Here is a 14,039-nt window from a genome sequence, read left to right on the forward strand (position 1 = left end):
CTTAGCAAACCACTGTATATGCCTTCCAACTATTTTTTCAATTAATTAAGCAAGTTTACCGCGCACTTAAATGCATTTTAAGTGCGTCCTCCGCTTCAGAGGCCGCTTTTCTTTTGCCGTTTCTCCATCAACAGCGCTGTTTGCCTGCCAGCCTGCCAGGCAGTTTCCCCTTTGAGCAAAACTTTTCCCTTTGATTTTAATGGAGTTTCATGGAATCCCTTGGCCTTCTTCCTTGCGGCCTCCGACAGCGCAATTAAAGTTGCGGTCGCCGGCGCACAAAGTTGAGCTATTTGATTTTGATTCGGATTGCTCTCTTTTGTCCCGCATCCTTTAACCCCCATACTCCCCGCTCACCTGATGGTCACCAGTGCGGAGGCGGAGGTCCTGCCAAACTGGTTCTTCAGCTGGCACTCGTAGCGTCCGCCATCGGGTATGGTCACATTCTTGACGAACAGGCTGCCGGCGCCGCTTATTTGATATTTCTCCGTCAGCTGCACATTCGGATCAATGAGCCGGCCATCGTGGCGCCATGAAATCTAGGGGAGAAGGGGGAAAGGAAAGTGCACAGCGAAAAAAGGAGAGAGAAATCAGTAAGGTAATTTAAATTATCAATTATATGAGGCAAGTTTTAATTGACTAAAAACGTGTAAAATCCTTTATCCTTTTACAAATATCATTTTAAAAATACCTAAAAAAAAGGCTTTGATTAATTTAAGCCTTATTTTCTCCCAGTGACCAAGCTTAAAAGCAAACCGAAAAAGGAAACGTCAACAAGTGGCGCGCAAATAACAAAAGTTGGCCATGCGGGGGGAATGGACGTAGGAGAAACCTGCAGAGCAATAAGGAGCAATGCCAACTTTACCTGCAGTCCGTCCTCCTGCTGATCGGCCTGGCAGGGCAGCTCAATGGTGGTGCCCGTAATGGCCACCAAATTGCTTGGCTCGATGGCGACCCTCGGCGGTGACTGGGAGCGTTCCACCTTAATCGTTGCCTCCACGCTCGTCTCCCCATTCTCGTTCCTCGCCGTGCAGCGATAGATGCCTGTGTGGAAAAGTGTCCCAAGGAGTGTCGGATTCGATGAAATGTAAACCGTTTTCCGGCAATCACTTTCTCCTTTCCCTTTTGCTACTTACCGGCATGCTCCTGGCGGGCAGCGCTCACCACCAGCTCGGTGTTCTCGTTCTCTAGCAGAAGATCCGCCGAATTGCCATTGGCAAGGGGCTCACCGTTGAATTGCCAGTCGATGGTGGGCAGGGGATTGCCATCGGCATCGCACTCCAGCACAAAGGCCTTGCCCAGTTTGATTGTTTGGCTTTGTGGTGCCATTAAAATTTCGGGTAGTTCTGTGCCAGAGAGAAAAAAAAAAGAAAATAGAGGCAAGACCAGCAGCGGTTCAACGGGGCGTATGAGCGATTTTCGTGCAATTTTCTGCTGCTCCAAATGGCAGCAACAAGCGACTAAAGCCTAGCCTGCATTTCGTTTTTGCTTGCTCTATGGAGTCTTTTGTTAACTCAACAAACGGCAACAGCAACAGCGAAAAGCATTACCCAAGTCAAACACAAACACCGAACGGCAAACACCAAACTCTCTCGGTGTTTGACCCGCTTTGGCTGGCCCAGGGGGCGTATGCGTAATATGCAATTCAAAATACCCGTTGAATACTACTTATTCAGCGGGTTTCAGAGCCATATTTATTTTTGGCCGCTGGTTTAACTATGTGTGGGCATTTTCATAGGTTTGGAAAGAAGAGAATATTGTCTATTTAAATTAGAATTTAAGGGGAATATAATGGAAAATTAATACAAATATATAGAGGAGCCAGTTTAATTAAAAAATAAACCAAAAACACAAGTAAACACTTTTTTTTATGATTTTTCTATAAAACAAAATTATAATAATAATTTAAATTGCAAAAACTAAAGGAAATAAACATAAACTCTCTCTAATTTGAAGTATTTTCCACTTTTATTTGTTAATATTATTTTAAGCTGAGCTAAAAAATTCCACAAAAAATCTTTTTATATATGGAATATTTTTCTATTTAGTTGAATACGTCTGTTGTGTGAATGCTGATGTTGATGTGCCTGTTTGCCGGGTTAATTACGCTGACCAAGCGCCACACTTGACTGCTTAAATAGTTCATACGCCCCGTGGTCTCCCCCGGAAAAAAACCCATTCCCGAAGCCATTCCCCCTGAATTTTGCACATTTTGCTATCCCGCGTAACCGCAGTTGGCAATTTGTGCGTACTTCTCTCTCTTCTCGGGCCGCGCATAATAGTTTATAATTTTTGCGCTTAATTTTGCAAAATAACGCATAAATTTCGCACTTCATTTTGTGCACGCCGACAACCGCAAATTATAATGAGCCATTGTGCGGCGCTTGCACCATCGCCTTGGCTGCATCGAGAGTCTGTCTGGTATCCCATTCCCCCCATTACCAATCCCCAGGGTATATATATCCTGTCATTGCTATAGCGCCATAAAGTACAGTCACGTACAAAACCGCTTGAAAATACAGCAATAACGAATGGAAAAACATATAAAAGCTCAAGAGTGCCAAGACTCCACACCGGGAATGCATTTCTTTGGCTTATTTAGTGAGCTTGAAGCCAGCGCTTAATGGGCGCCAATCAAACCGAAAGGAATCTATTTGCCATGGCATTAAATCAGTGCACTGTGAGAAATAATATGTAGAGGATATAAGAATATTAAATAGTTGTATATTTTGGGTATACAATAAATTCCTCTTTTACCATGCTGACTTTAAATATATTCTTTTATGTTCATTTTATATTTTTAAAGTAATTTTTATAGTGTCAACAAAAAATCTACAAACTTCCTAAATTAGATTCGTCTACATCAAACTTCCTGTCCATCACTGACACCACCTGCTCCTGTCATAAAGCTGTGACAAACTATTTATCAGTGAATATAGAACCACCCCCCATAGATGCTCCTCTTCCTTTTCAATCTCAGTTGACGTGGCCGTGGCCAGTTCCTGGTCAGCTCTTCGGTCTCAATGTCTGTCCCCAGTTGCAAGCTCTCTCCCATTTTCCATTTTCCCAGACGAAAACAAATTAAATCGACTGCAAATTGAGTAAAACGCGACAGTTGTGACTCCGGTTGTGACTCTTATTCCGGGTGCAACTGCGGAACTGTGACCCGAAGTGATGGGTGACACAAGTGTGAAGTCCTCCACAATTTAACAGAGATGCGGGGTTAATGTTAGGTACTTTTTGGGTGTTTATAGGTACAGAAGATAAGGCAGGCATTTTAGTTAGGTCATTTGTAAGTTTTTCTCTATTTTTTTTATAGATTTTTGCGGGATCTGTGATCATTTATAAAATAAATTAAAATTAAAATCAATTATTCAAATGGGAATATTATAGGCGATCTCTCTCGCCGTCTCTTTCTCTCTCTCTAACTCTCACTATATGTCTCTCTCTATCTCTCACTCTATGTTTCTCTCTCTAACTCTCACTATATGTCTCTCTCTAACTCTCAAGTTCTGCCTCTTTCCGTCCACCTAGCTCTAATGAAAACACTGATCCTCTCTCTCTCACGCTCTCCCTTACTCTCTCTCTCTCTTTCTCTCTCACTCTCGGAGACTGTAAATACGGACGCTATCGCTGCACCTGTCTCAGTCAGTCGCCGACTTCCCTCCTGTTCAGATCTATGGTGATAGCTCCACGATCCCTATGGCATCACTTGACCATCTAAAGTCATCTGGATGAACCAATTCTATTGGAACTACTTCCAAACATCCAGAATATATCTCTCAACTCCAATTAATGCCGTAAGTCCCTATTATATCCTATATATAAAGCTGTGTACCAGCGATCTTTAAGGATCATATAAGAAGCTAAAAAAACCCAATCCATCCCTATCTTCCCTACCTTAGGTACAATGTCCTGCCTGGTGTACCTGGCACCCCTGTGGCACTCTGAAATAAACTGCGAACATGAACATTGACACAGACATGGACATGGACACACCACCACCACCACCCCCTGTCATTTACTCACCCTTCACCTCGATGCGGGCGGTGGCCTGGACCACTCCCAGGGAGTTGCTCGCCTCGCAGCGATACGTGCCGGCCGTTAGTTGGGTGGGCTGGAGCAGCACAAGGCTACCGTTGGCCTGCAGCTGCTGGTTGGCGGTGGACTGGGCCAGTTGCCGGCCATTGACGAACCATTGTATGTCCGGCTGCGGCCACCCGGAGGCGGCGCAATCGAGCAGCACGTGTCCGGAGCCATGAAGGGCCACAACTTGGTCATGCGGCCGATGTGTAAAAAGCGGGGCAGAGGGGGCCACAGGATTCGGATTTGGATTCGGATTCGAGCGTGGGTAGGTTCCGGCAGCTGCCCACACCTGATTGCTATGGGGATCGATGAGGTTGGCCACGGGATGGATGTGCTCCCTGCCATTACCGCCGCCATCGCCATTACCGTTGGCAACTACCAAGCGAACGGGCTGGGAACGCAGCTCGCCCATCTCGTTCCTCACGATGCACTGATAGATGCCCATGTCCGAGGGCTCGGCGCGACGGATGAGCAGGCTGCCACTGGGCAAGAGCTCTTTCCGCGATGGCTCTTGGTCCTGGTCAGAGCCTACGCCCACCTCGTTGGTGTTGTGCATCCATGTGATCTGGGGACGCGGCAGGCCGGTGACCTCGCAGCTCAGCTCCACTTGCTCGCCGCCAAAGGCCTGGACATCTTGGGGCGCCACCAGGAACTGCGGCTTGGCTAAGAAAATGTAAAGGTATTATTTTTGTTACTGTTTAATCCTCAAAGTCCTTAAATCCTTAAAAATATTAATTCAATTAGCAACAAGTTCAGCCACTCAAAAAAAAAATATTTTGCAAGGCCTTTTCAGTGTTATCCTTCGACTCACCGCACTTGAAGTGCTGCTCCCCAAGGCTGCCAAAACTCTGCCGCTGAAGTCCTTGGGGCGAGGCGCAGGTAAGTGAGATGGCCACCAGCTGACGCTGGACATCCAGGTGCCAGCGACGCCACAAGGAATACACGCCGCAGTTGCAGTCGATGGCATTTCCGTCAAGTCGCAGACGCTTCAGGCTATTCAGCCTGTTAAATCCGTCCACCGGCAGTTGGGTGAGCTTGTTATTGTACAAGATTCTGGCCAGGAAAGGAGCAGGAAAAGGGAAAAGTTAGTGGCAGACCCAATAGAAAACGAAGGGAATCATCATCATCATCAAGGGCTTACAGGCGGTTCAGGCGCGGCAAGTTGTTAAAGATCCCGTCGGGCAGCTGCCAAATGTCATTGTTCTCCAGGAAACTACAAAAAGGGAAAGCGGGTGAGTTTTTTGGGGATTTTCGATTTGTGGGGGAAATCGCAGTGATGCCAATATTTTCTTTAACAAAAAAATGGTAGATCTAGGATGCAGGCTAAGGTTCAGGAAAAAAGTTGCGATATTTTTCAACAAAAATTATGATAAAAATCAGGACAAATTTTTGAAGCCAGGAAATATTTTTGTTTCTACAATTATTTCTTAATTAAGGCAAAGGATTAAAATTTTAAGGGCCAAAACAAAAAATAATTCTCAGCTAATTTAAAATATTTAATATTTAAAGAAATACAAAACAAATAAAATATATAAATATATTTAAAGAGTAAAAAAAAATATAGTAAGAAAGTGACAACACTGTTCGATGACGTTAAGGCGATTGCTGCAGATATTGACAGACAGGAGAGGACACGGAGATCCTTAATTAAGGCGGCAGGGGCTCACTTACATCGCCTCCAGGCTTCGCAGACGCTGGAAGATGGTCGCCGGTAAGCGGCTTAGACGATTATTGTTCAGATAGAGGAACTTCAATGCGGTGAGTCCTTGGAGGGCACCCTCCTGCACGAAGGACAGCTCGTTGTCGTTCAGAAAGAGCGTCGTCAGCTGGTTGAGGCCGCTGAACGCGTTGGCCGGCAGCTCCTCGATGTGATTGAAACGCAAATCTCTGCAAAAATGTTGCACAAAACACAGATAGAGTCAGTGAGTGAGTGAGTGAGTGGTGAACAAAGGCGTAGAATGGGGAAACCCCGATGGCAGCTAGCAAAACGTTTATCTGATGGATGGATGCTCGCTGGACGCTGGACCATGACATGGTAAATGGCGGGTAAGGTGTTTTAACTACACTAGGGGAAAAATGTGGGAGTTAAAGGTATGAAATTAAATTTATTTTACTTAATAATGGAATTGATTTACTATATATACTTGAAAATTTAATGTATTCTATTTGCTTTCTTTGCTAATTAATTTATCTTAATGGTAAATTCTTTAAATTCATGACTTAATTTTAAATAGAAATTTGTGTAGTTATTTTATATTTTTTATTTATTTATTTATTTACATTTTTCAGGGATGTTATATTTCCTGAAAATCCTTCTCCAAGTGCCTTGCAACTGAAAGACTAGCAGTTGAGGCTAAATCAATTTTTGGTTCCGACAAATTGCTGCATGTTGCCAATGCCAATTCTCGTCATGTGGTCTGTTGCTCGCTCCTTATTTCCCCTGCTTCTAACTCCATTTATGGGTGGGCTTAAAGGGTGTTTTTGGGGGGGCTTATCATGATGTCCTGCCATGTTATGGACATTTGTCATTTGCAATTAGTGCGACAGCAAAAGAAAGTCCATTTGCAGAGCAAAAACTCTCTCCTCAAACAGCTTTAAAAGAGTTTATCTTACGTGTACTTCCTTAAAGTTCTAACTTATTAAAACACAATTAAGAAATTATTCACCAAAGCCCTCTGAACCCTGAAAATATCAAACAATTATTCATACACATTCACTAAGCCCTCAAGCAACATCCAATTATTTTCCCTGGCCAAACATAAACCTAAATAGTGAAAGGTACATATGTATGGTATACATCCCCATATCCCTCGGCACCTCGTTGACTCAGCCTCAACTAAAGCCACAGCTTATCCGCCTCTTAGCGCGCTTGATAAACCGTTCTAACGACATCCGCTTGATATATATGGTATACATAGAACTATAACACACTCGTTTACACAAACATTTCGCACACACATTAAAAATTAATTACAAAAATTTGATGCTCGCATAGTTTATGCCCGGCGACAAAGCAGCCAAGCGATAAGCCAGAGAGCCGGAGCCGGAGACCCGGCAACCCGGCAACTCATGTGAACTCATATGCTGCTGCCGGAGTTGTGAACGAAACATAAGCCACGGATTGAGGTCTCTTAGCAAATGCCAAGCTCACGAGCTCACCAAAGCTGCCATTAGCAACGAAAAATAATATACTGCAAGATATCCCTACTAAGTTTAGATAAAGGCTATCTACGAAAATTATAGAATGTTTTGCTAAAATTAAATAGGAAATGATATCTTAAAGAAAGCTATATTTAAAGCCTTTAAGGGGAGATGATAAACTATTTGGGGAAGCCTAAGAAAGTTTTCTATAAATATAAAATATATTAAATATATCATATAATTATAAAAATGTAACATAATTATATTATAAACTTTAACAGTTTTTCAATTAACTTGTGGCAAAGAAAATTATAATATTTATATATATTTTTTAGGCCAAAGAAATAGTTCAAAAATATTATCTTTGCTTCTTAAGTAAAGTCAAAACATTATCTAAAAAAATAATATTTATTAAAATAAAAAGAAACTGTAATTATAATAATTGTTAAATAATGCTTCATATGTCATAAAAGCTAAATATTATGTTTTTTTCAAGCTCTTCAAGTATATAATTTGTATTTCATTTTTATTTTTAAAATTAAATTATTTTTAAAGCATAATTTTATAAATCTAAAATCTATTGAGTTCTACGAGCAAACCTCATTAATTTTCTTATAATTTAAAAAGTATATTAAACCCTTATATATTTAAAGAGCGGTTTTCTGACTTTATTCCAAGCTTCCAAAATAGTTTATTAAACATTTATTTAAATATTTTATTAAATTATTTTATTTGTTTATTTATTAATTTATTTTTTTTTGTATATTTTCAAGTGCATAAATTGCTAGGGGAAAATGTGTATAGTATTTTCTGCGGGTTAAAGGATGCAGCTAGAGGAGCGGTTAAAAAAGTTTCTAATCAACTCATGAACTTTGTTGCTATTCCTCTGTTGGCCGGGTTAGCTGTGTTTGCTGTTTGGCTGTTAGCTGTTAGCTGTTAGCTGCTTGCCGGTTCCTGGTTGCAAATTCAATGCGGCAGCGAAAAAGTTTCTTAGCCAAAGTGAAAATTATACCAAAAATGCAGCTGGTGTTTGCCGCTTTTTGGTGCTTTAGCTGCTGGCAACTTCGTTTACCGCCGGCCGATGTTGCAGCTGAGCTGTCTTTGTTTCTGCGATAATTATGACCCCGTTTTTTTTATTTATTTGCTCTTTGCCTTCGTTTTTGGTTTTTTTTGGGCCAGGAGCCAGTGCAATTGGAGCTGGGGCTAAAGTTGTCTAAACAGAAATTATGTTTTGTGGCTACTGTAAACATGCAACGCACAAAGTGCAGCCAAACTAACTAACTACCAACGGCAACTAGCAACTGGCAACTGGCAACAGAAACAACACAAGCAACAGCAGCAACTTGCCACTAAAGCACCTACAGAAGATACACTTGAAAAAACATGGAAACTTATATTATTTCTGAAAGAATTTCTCCACTCAAAAATTATTCAAGTTTCAAGTTGTATACTTTGTAGCTTAAAAATATATAACATTAATTAAAAAAAAATCAAAATGAATATTAAAATATTAATAAAAGGTCTACACATAAATTTTTTCGTTTCAGAAATATCTTGTATTGGTTTTAAAAATAATTAAATGTCAGTTAAAAAAATTCCAAGAAATAGCTAAAATTAAATTAGACAATTAGAAAATCAAATGACAAACCTGTTTTGATTAATTTAACAAATATGTATATGAATTTAACATTTAAAAGATCATTATATTATTTTTTTACCATTTTCATATTATATCACCCCAAAAATGACTGCACAATGCGTTATAATTCATTTAAAGTTAAAAAACCTTTTAAGAATTTAATCATTAAGCCATATTTTAGCATATAATTTATTTATTTTTAACTTTTATAATTTTCAAAAAAGGATAATATTTAGAGATATTTTTTTTCTGGAATATAGAAATAGCCTTGCAGCAAAATATACTTTTTCTTATCAATTTAATTCAATTTTTCGTGCACAAATTTATATCCCTGAAAATAGGTTATTGCGTGTTGATTTAAGTAAGCCAATATTTAATTTATAAATTGATTAAGTACATTCAACCAATAAGCAAATTTAAATCATTCAATTATGGCTTCTAGCTTGAGGCATTAAAAATCAAAATAAATGCAAACATTTTCTTTTGCAAATATAAATATTTAAAATTCAATAAATTTACATAAATTTCTTTGTACATTTTCTTCAGCAAATACAAATAATATTTTATGATTTATGGAAATTTCTAGCTTTATGGCTTCCGTATTTCCCCATTTTATGGCCCAATTTTATGCCAAGTGTGACAACAACAGCAACTCGCAGCAAACCTTAATTGGTGTCAGCGTTCACTGACTAAGTGCAACTGTGTCTGTGTTTCTGTGCTCAAATTGCAACTAAAGACGAGGATGCAACACACACAGACACACAGGGAAATAGGAAAATACGAAAAAGGAAAAACCGGCAAAAGCCCGCACACCACACATGCACACACATACACACACACAGAGGACAACAAAAAAGGCAACACAAACAAGGAACGACAACGAAAACAACTTAAAAATCCAGAACAACACTATAACCACTCACACGTACTGCTTGAGGCCCCCGTCCTACAATAACAGCAACCACAGGGCGAACTCTGGCGGAGATTGGTGAGGTTGGTGGCCAGCCCAGAGTGGCTGAGTGGGTCATGCATACGCCCAAATGGAGCCACATAAACAAAGCAGCCACCTTTCAGCCCCTCCACAGTTCAGGCTTCGGTTTCGGTCTTGGATGCTCTAGCTCCTGCTCCTGATGAAAGACCTCAAGTCCTGGGGGCAGTCGACCCACTGGCATCCATGTGGTAACCATGCCACCCGAGCTCAGCTACACTACAGCAAAACTAGCTAAGGTTTAGGCAAACTTTTAATAGAAATAAATTAAAATATGAAAAAAACGTATATACAAAAATTTTAAGAGTTAGAAGATCTAAAAAAAAAATTCTCAGAATTTAAGAACTAATTTGAATCAAGTTAAACATTTTCCCCAGTGTACACTGCGGTGTGTGAGGCAGGATGCAAGGATGCGGGTGGCGGCCAACAATTTGCAAAGTTGCTCGCATTTCTACCGCAAGAAGGGAGCACAGGAGATGGCGTTGTTGACGATGGCGAGTCCTTTGTGCGAATGCGGCTGCTTGATCCACATTTTTCGCCCGGTTCTTGTAAACTCCATTAGCCCAGCCACCAGCAGTTAACAGGAGCAGGAGCCACATTCTGAGCCACCACAATCCCAGCTGGGGTATGCCACAGTGGGTCAAGCAGCCAGCAGATGGATCAGTCTAATTTGAATCAACATGGAACTGGGCTTCGTTCTGCTCCATGTCCTTTGACTCAGATGCTGCTATTTGCCCAGACGTTGTTGCTGAGTGTGTGCTTTAAAATTCGCCGCCACTTGCCAAGTCCCTTTCTGCATAGCCCAACACCTCGAGGACATCACCAGAGCACCGCCACCACAGTGCCTGAGCTTTGAGGCCGGAGTACGGCCAACTTCGTCCTGGTCCTCGAATCGCTACCATCTCCACACCCATGCCCATGACGTGTGACAAACGATGGTCCACTTCAATGTGCACACACGCTGAGTGCGTGTCCGGGTTCCGCAGTCAGCAGTCTGCAGTCCGTAGTCCGTAGTCCCGGATCCCTCAGTCCCAGTCCGATGCCTCATTGAGCCTATCCAGCTGTTGCACTTAGAGAAAAGATAACAAAGCTACTATCAACTTTAAAGGAAGTTGAAAAAAATTCTTAAAGATTTAAAATCTGTTTAAATTATGCGCCAAATTATGCTACGACGTATAACAAAACCATGCAATACATTTTATTGCATACTTTTTGACACTTTTTCAACAGTAGTCACTTCCATTGAAACTTCTTTGTCATTTCTGCACAACTTTCAGCTATTAAGCTTCTTTTTGTCAGTGTCCAAGTGCCGGAAACCAGTCCCTGACCAAGTGCGTGTCAGAGTTCCACTTCCTCCCACTCTCTTTCGCTCTCTGTGGGAGGTCATCAGGACCAGGAGCAGGCAGAGCTCCGTGCAATGGCCTCATAGTTGGCGTCATGTCAGTTGCGCAACTATTTGCCAAAGCGGCTACGAAAAAAAATGGAGCCCCGCCGAGCAGATGCCTTTATATGGGGGGACACAAATAACTCGCATGCTCAGCCATTCAATCGCGCAGCGGAGGGGAGGACACTCATTGCACTCATGGATACCCACCATCCAGCAGCCTGCAGCCACGCCCTTAGCCCACCTGCTGTATGATGTGCGCCAAAAATGGCACTGCGACGGAAACGGAAATTGAATCTTGAAACTTCTTTCAGCGCTGTGACACTTCCGCCGGCATGAATTTGATAATGACATTTGCATTTTCGCATTATTCGATATTTTTCAATTAAATTTGCAAATGCACAAAAGCGAGTGCAGCGCCGGTGTCCGGTGGCGCTGTCACCGTGCTCGTCGCAGTCTCTGTCTCTTTATGGGTTTTGATGTGCTCCGTATAACAGAATATTCAGAGTTTCCGTACAGTCGTTGCCATGTGTCCTGGCTTGATTCCTTGCCGGTGCACACCGAAAATAATTATCCTTAATGGATGCCAATTGGGGTAGATTTTGGGAGATATTTTTGAGATAGTTTAAGTTAAATTTATTAAATAAAAAATTCGAGTGTTTAAAAATAATATTTATAGTAAATAGTAAGTCTAGGGAAAACACAAACTCTTTATAGTTAATAATTAATATTAGTTGTTTTCTGTTTAAAAGCAATATATTCTTCGACTTAAACATGTCTGGAGATTTAAAACCCTACTAAAAAGTGTCTTAAAATATGCAATATATTTTTATTTATGTATAATTTGTCGTATAAAACAAATTCTTAAGATACAATTTGTTTAAAATGCATTTAGCTTTAATTTAACATTTTATTTCATTTGACGAACTGCCTAAAAGCATGCACTAAATAATTCATGATAAATGTAGCCTACTTTTAAACACATTTTAAAGTGATTTTAAATCAGTTATTTCTAAATTGAATTTATTTTCTTTGTTTTTTTCTAACACCCAAACGAATCATTATTATTTAATTATTAATTAATATTTTTCCTGGCTGTGTAGCCATGTCTGCACTTAATTAATGCATATTATTGACAAAGGCATGTTCGACTCTGGCATGTTTGTCTATTCACGCATGCCCGCACACACTCGCACACAGCACACCGTTTGCACTCCCAAACACTCACAGGATATGCCACGCACACACACATATACACAAATATTACGCATACGCTTTGATGTCCAGGACGAAAATTTATGGTTAGCCCCAAAACTGAAGCCAAGACCGATATTTTAAAGCAGCCGCGCGCCAGACAGTAAATTGAATGAAAACAATTAGCATTGTGTAGGGTTTATGGTTAACCCATGTGAGGCATTTCCCTTCAGCTCTTCAGTTTACCCCCGCCGAGGTGAGAAGGGCGGGCGAGGTGGTGTCGGTGGAAGCTCTCTGGTGCGTGCTCAGCGAGCGTTAAGCTGTTTAGTGGCTTCACTAATTTGATTTCAATTAGTTGTCACAATTAGTGAAGGAAAAACCGCAGCAAGTAAATTAGTGTTGGATATTCCGCAGGAGAGTAAATAGAGGAAAATAGGGCGGCAGGGAATTTTGACAGTGCATGTTTGCGGTGTCCGCTTTGAGATTTCAGTTTGATTATTTTGGTCTCGAGTGCGGTTTCTAGGGATTTAAAATGCTTACCAAAGGGGTGGGTTATTAGTTAACGGAAATTTAGTAATTTACTGGGGGAAAATGTAAAGGAAATTACTTTAAAACAATAGCTTTCTATAGAAACTCTTTAAATAATTTTATATAATTTTACAAGTAAATTCTCTAATAAAGTGTACTCTTAAAGGTAAAGATTAAGAGTTTTATTTGTAGTAAATTAAATTTTTAAAATAATCTTAATCTCTATAATAATTTCAATTGTTCACTTTCCATAAATCACCTTCACTGTTTCCACTATTTCATTTCTGTATTTATTATTATTTAATAGAAACCCAAGAACAAGACACTCGCAATATTGTTGACTTATCTTGATTTAAGAATTTGATTTATAACATTTGTTCATTTATATTTATTGTAAAATGCCGCAAGCTCTAATTTTTCCCTTGGATTAGTTATCGCTTTCCTACGTTACCTGGCGTCCAATGAAATTGGTTTTCTGCTCAGTAGTTAGTTTTATCATTGAGTCAGTATATTTTCTAGTTCATTGCATTTTCATTAGAGTTAACGCTAAAGCTTTGCCTTTTTTCCGCGCGCGCACACACACACACACAGATTGGCTTTTTTGCGCCATAAAGTATGCAGCATAAACAATGTCATAAACGTATGCAGGATGGGTATCGGGTGTTGGTTTTAAAAGGGTATCGGGTGTGGGTTTGTAACAGAGGGAAGTCACCTTATCAGTGGCAACGCATCAGCATGAACACCTACCTCCAGTTCCCATCTCAATTCCCAGCCCCAACCTCATCCACATCCTCGCCAGGTTGTTAAGGTGATTCTGGCTTTTGTTGAGCTTGTTGCCTTGTGCTTGTTGGCTCTGATTATGATTTGTCTGGCTTAACCCAGCCTGCCAGGTGAGCCCCTTTCGGATGCCTCTACCCCGTACACCTGCTCCTCATTCTCGTTTGCCTGCAGCTTAGGCAGCGTCTTATGACGCCTCCTGCTCCTGTTGCCAGTATAAATCCTTTTACGGTCTGCCAGGTCCCCTGGCTGCCTTTATGGCAAATGTGACAATAAAAACATGATTTAACTTTGGCCTGCCGCAC

General features: G+C 40.8%; 1 protein-coding gene across 1 annotated transcript in view; it reads right to left on the minus strand.

The window, feature by feature from the left end:
- Pxn (Peroxidasin) overlaps positions 1 to 14,039 on the minus strand; it is a 35,692-nt gene that overhangs the window by 6,993 nt on the left and 14,660 nt on the right. The window contains exons 3-9 of the mRNA XM_017167441.3: positions 5,755 to 5,970; positions 5,225 to 5,296; positions 4,895 to 5,136; positions 4,027 to 4,746; positions 1,134 to 1,343; positions 863 to 1,041; positions 355 to 536 (exon numbers count right to left, since the gene is read on the minus strand). Of these exons, the coding sequence (XP_017022930.1) occupies positions 355 to 536; positions 863 to 1,041; positions 1,134 to 1,343; positions 4,027 to 4,746; positions 4,895 to 5,136; positions 5,225 to 5,296; positions 5,755 to 5,970 (1,821 nt within the window). The remainder of the gene's footprint in view (positions 1 to 354; positions 537 to 862; positions 1,042 to 1,133; positions 1,344 to 4,026; positions 4,747 to 4,894; positions 5,137 to 5,224; positions 5,297 to 5,754; positions 5,971 to 14,039) is intronic.

Source organism: Drosophila kikkawai, chromosome 3L, assembly GCF_030179895.1.
Source record: "Drosophila kikkawai strain 14028-0561.14 chromosome 3L, DkikHiC1v2, whole genome shotgun sequence".
In the NCBI taxonomy this organism is placed as follows: domain Eukaryota; kingdom Metazoa; phylum Arthropoda; class Insecta; order Diptera; family Drosophilidae; genus Drosophila; species Drosophila kikkawai.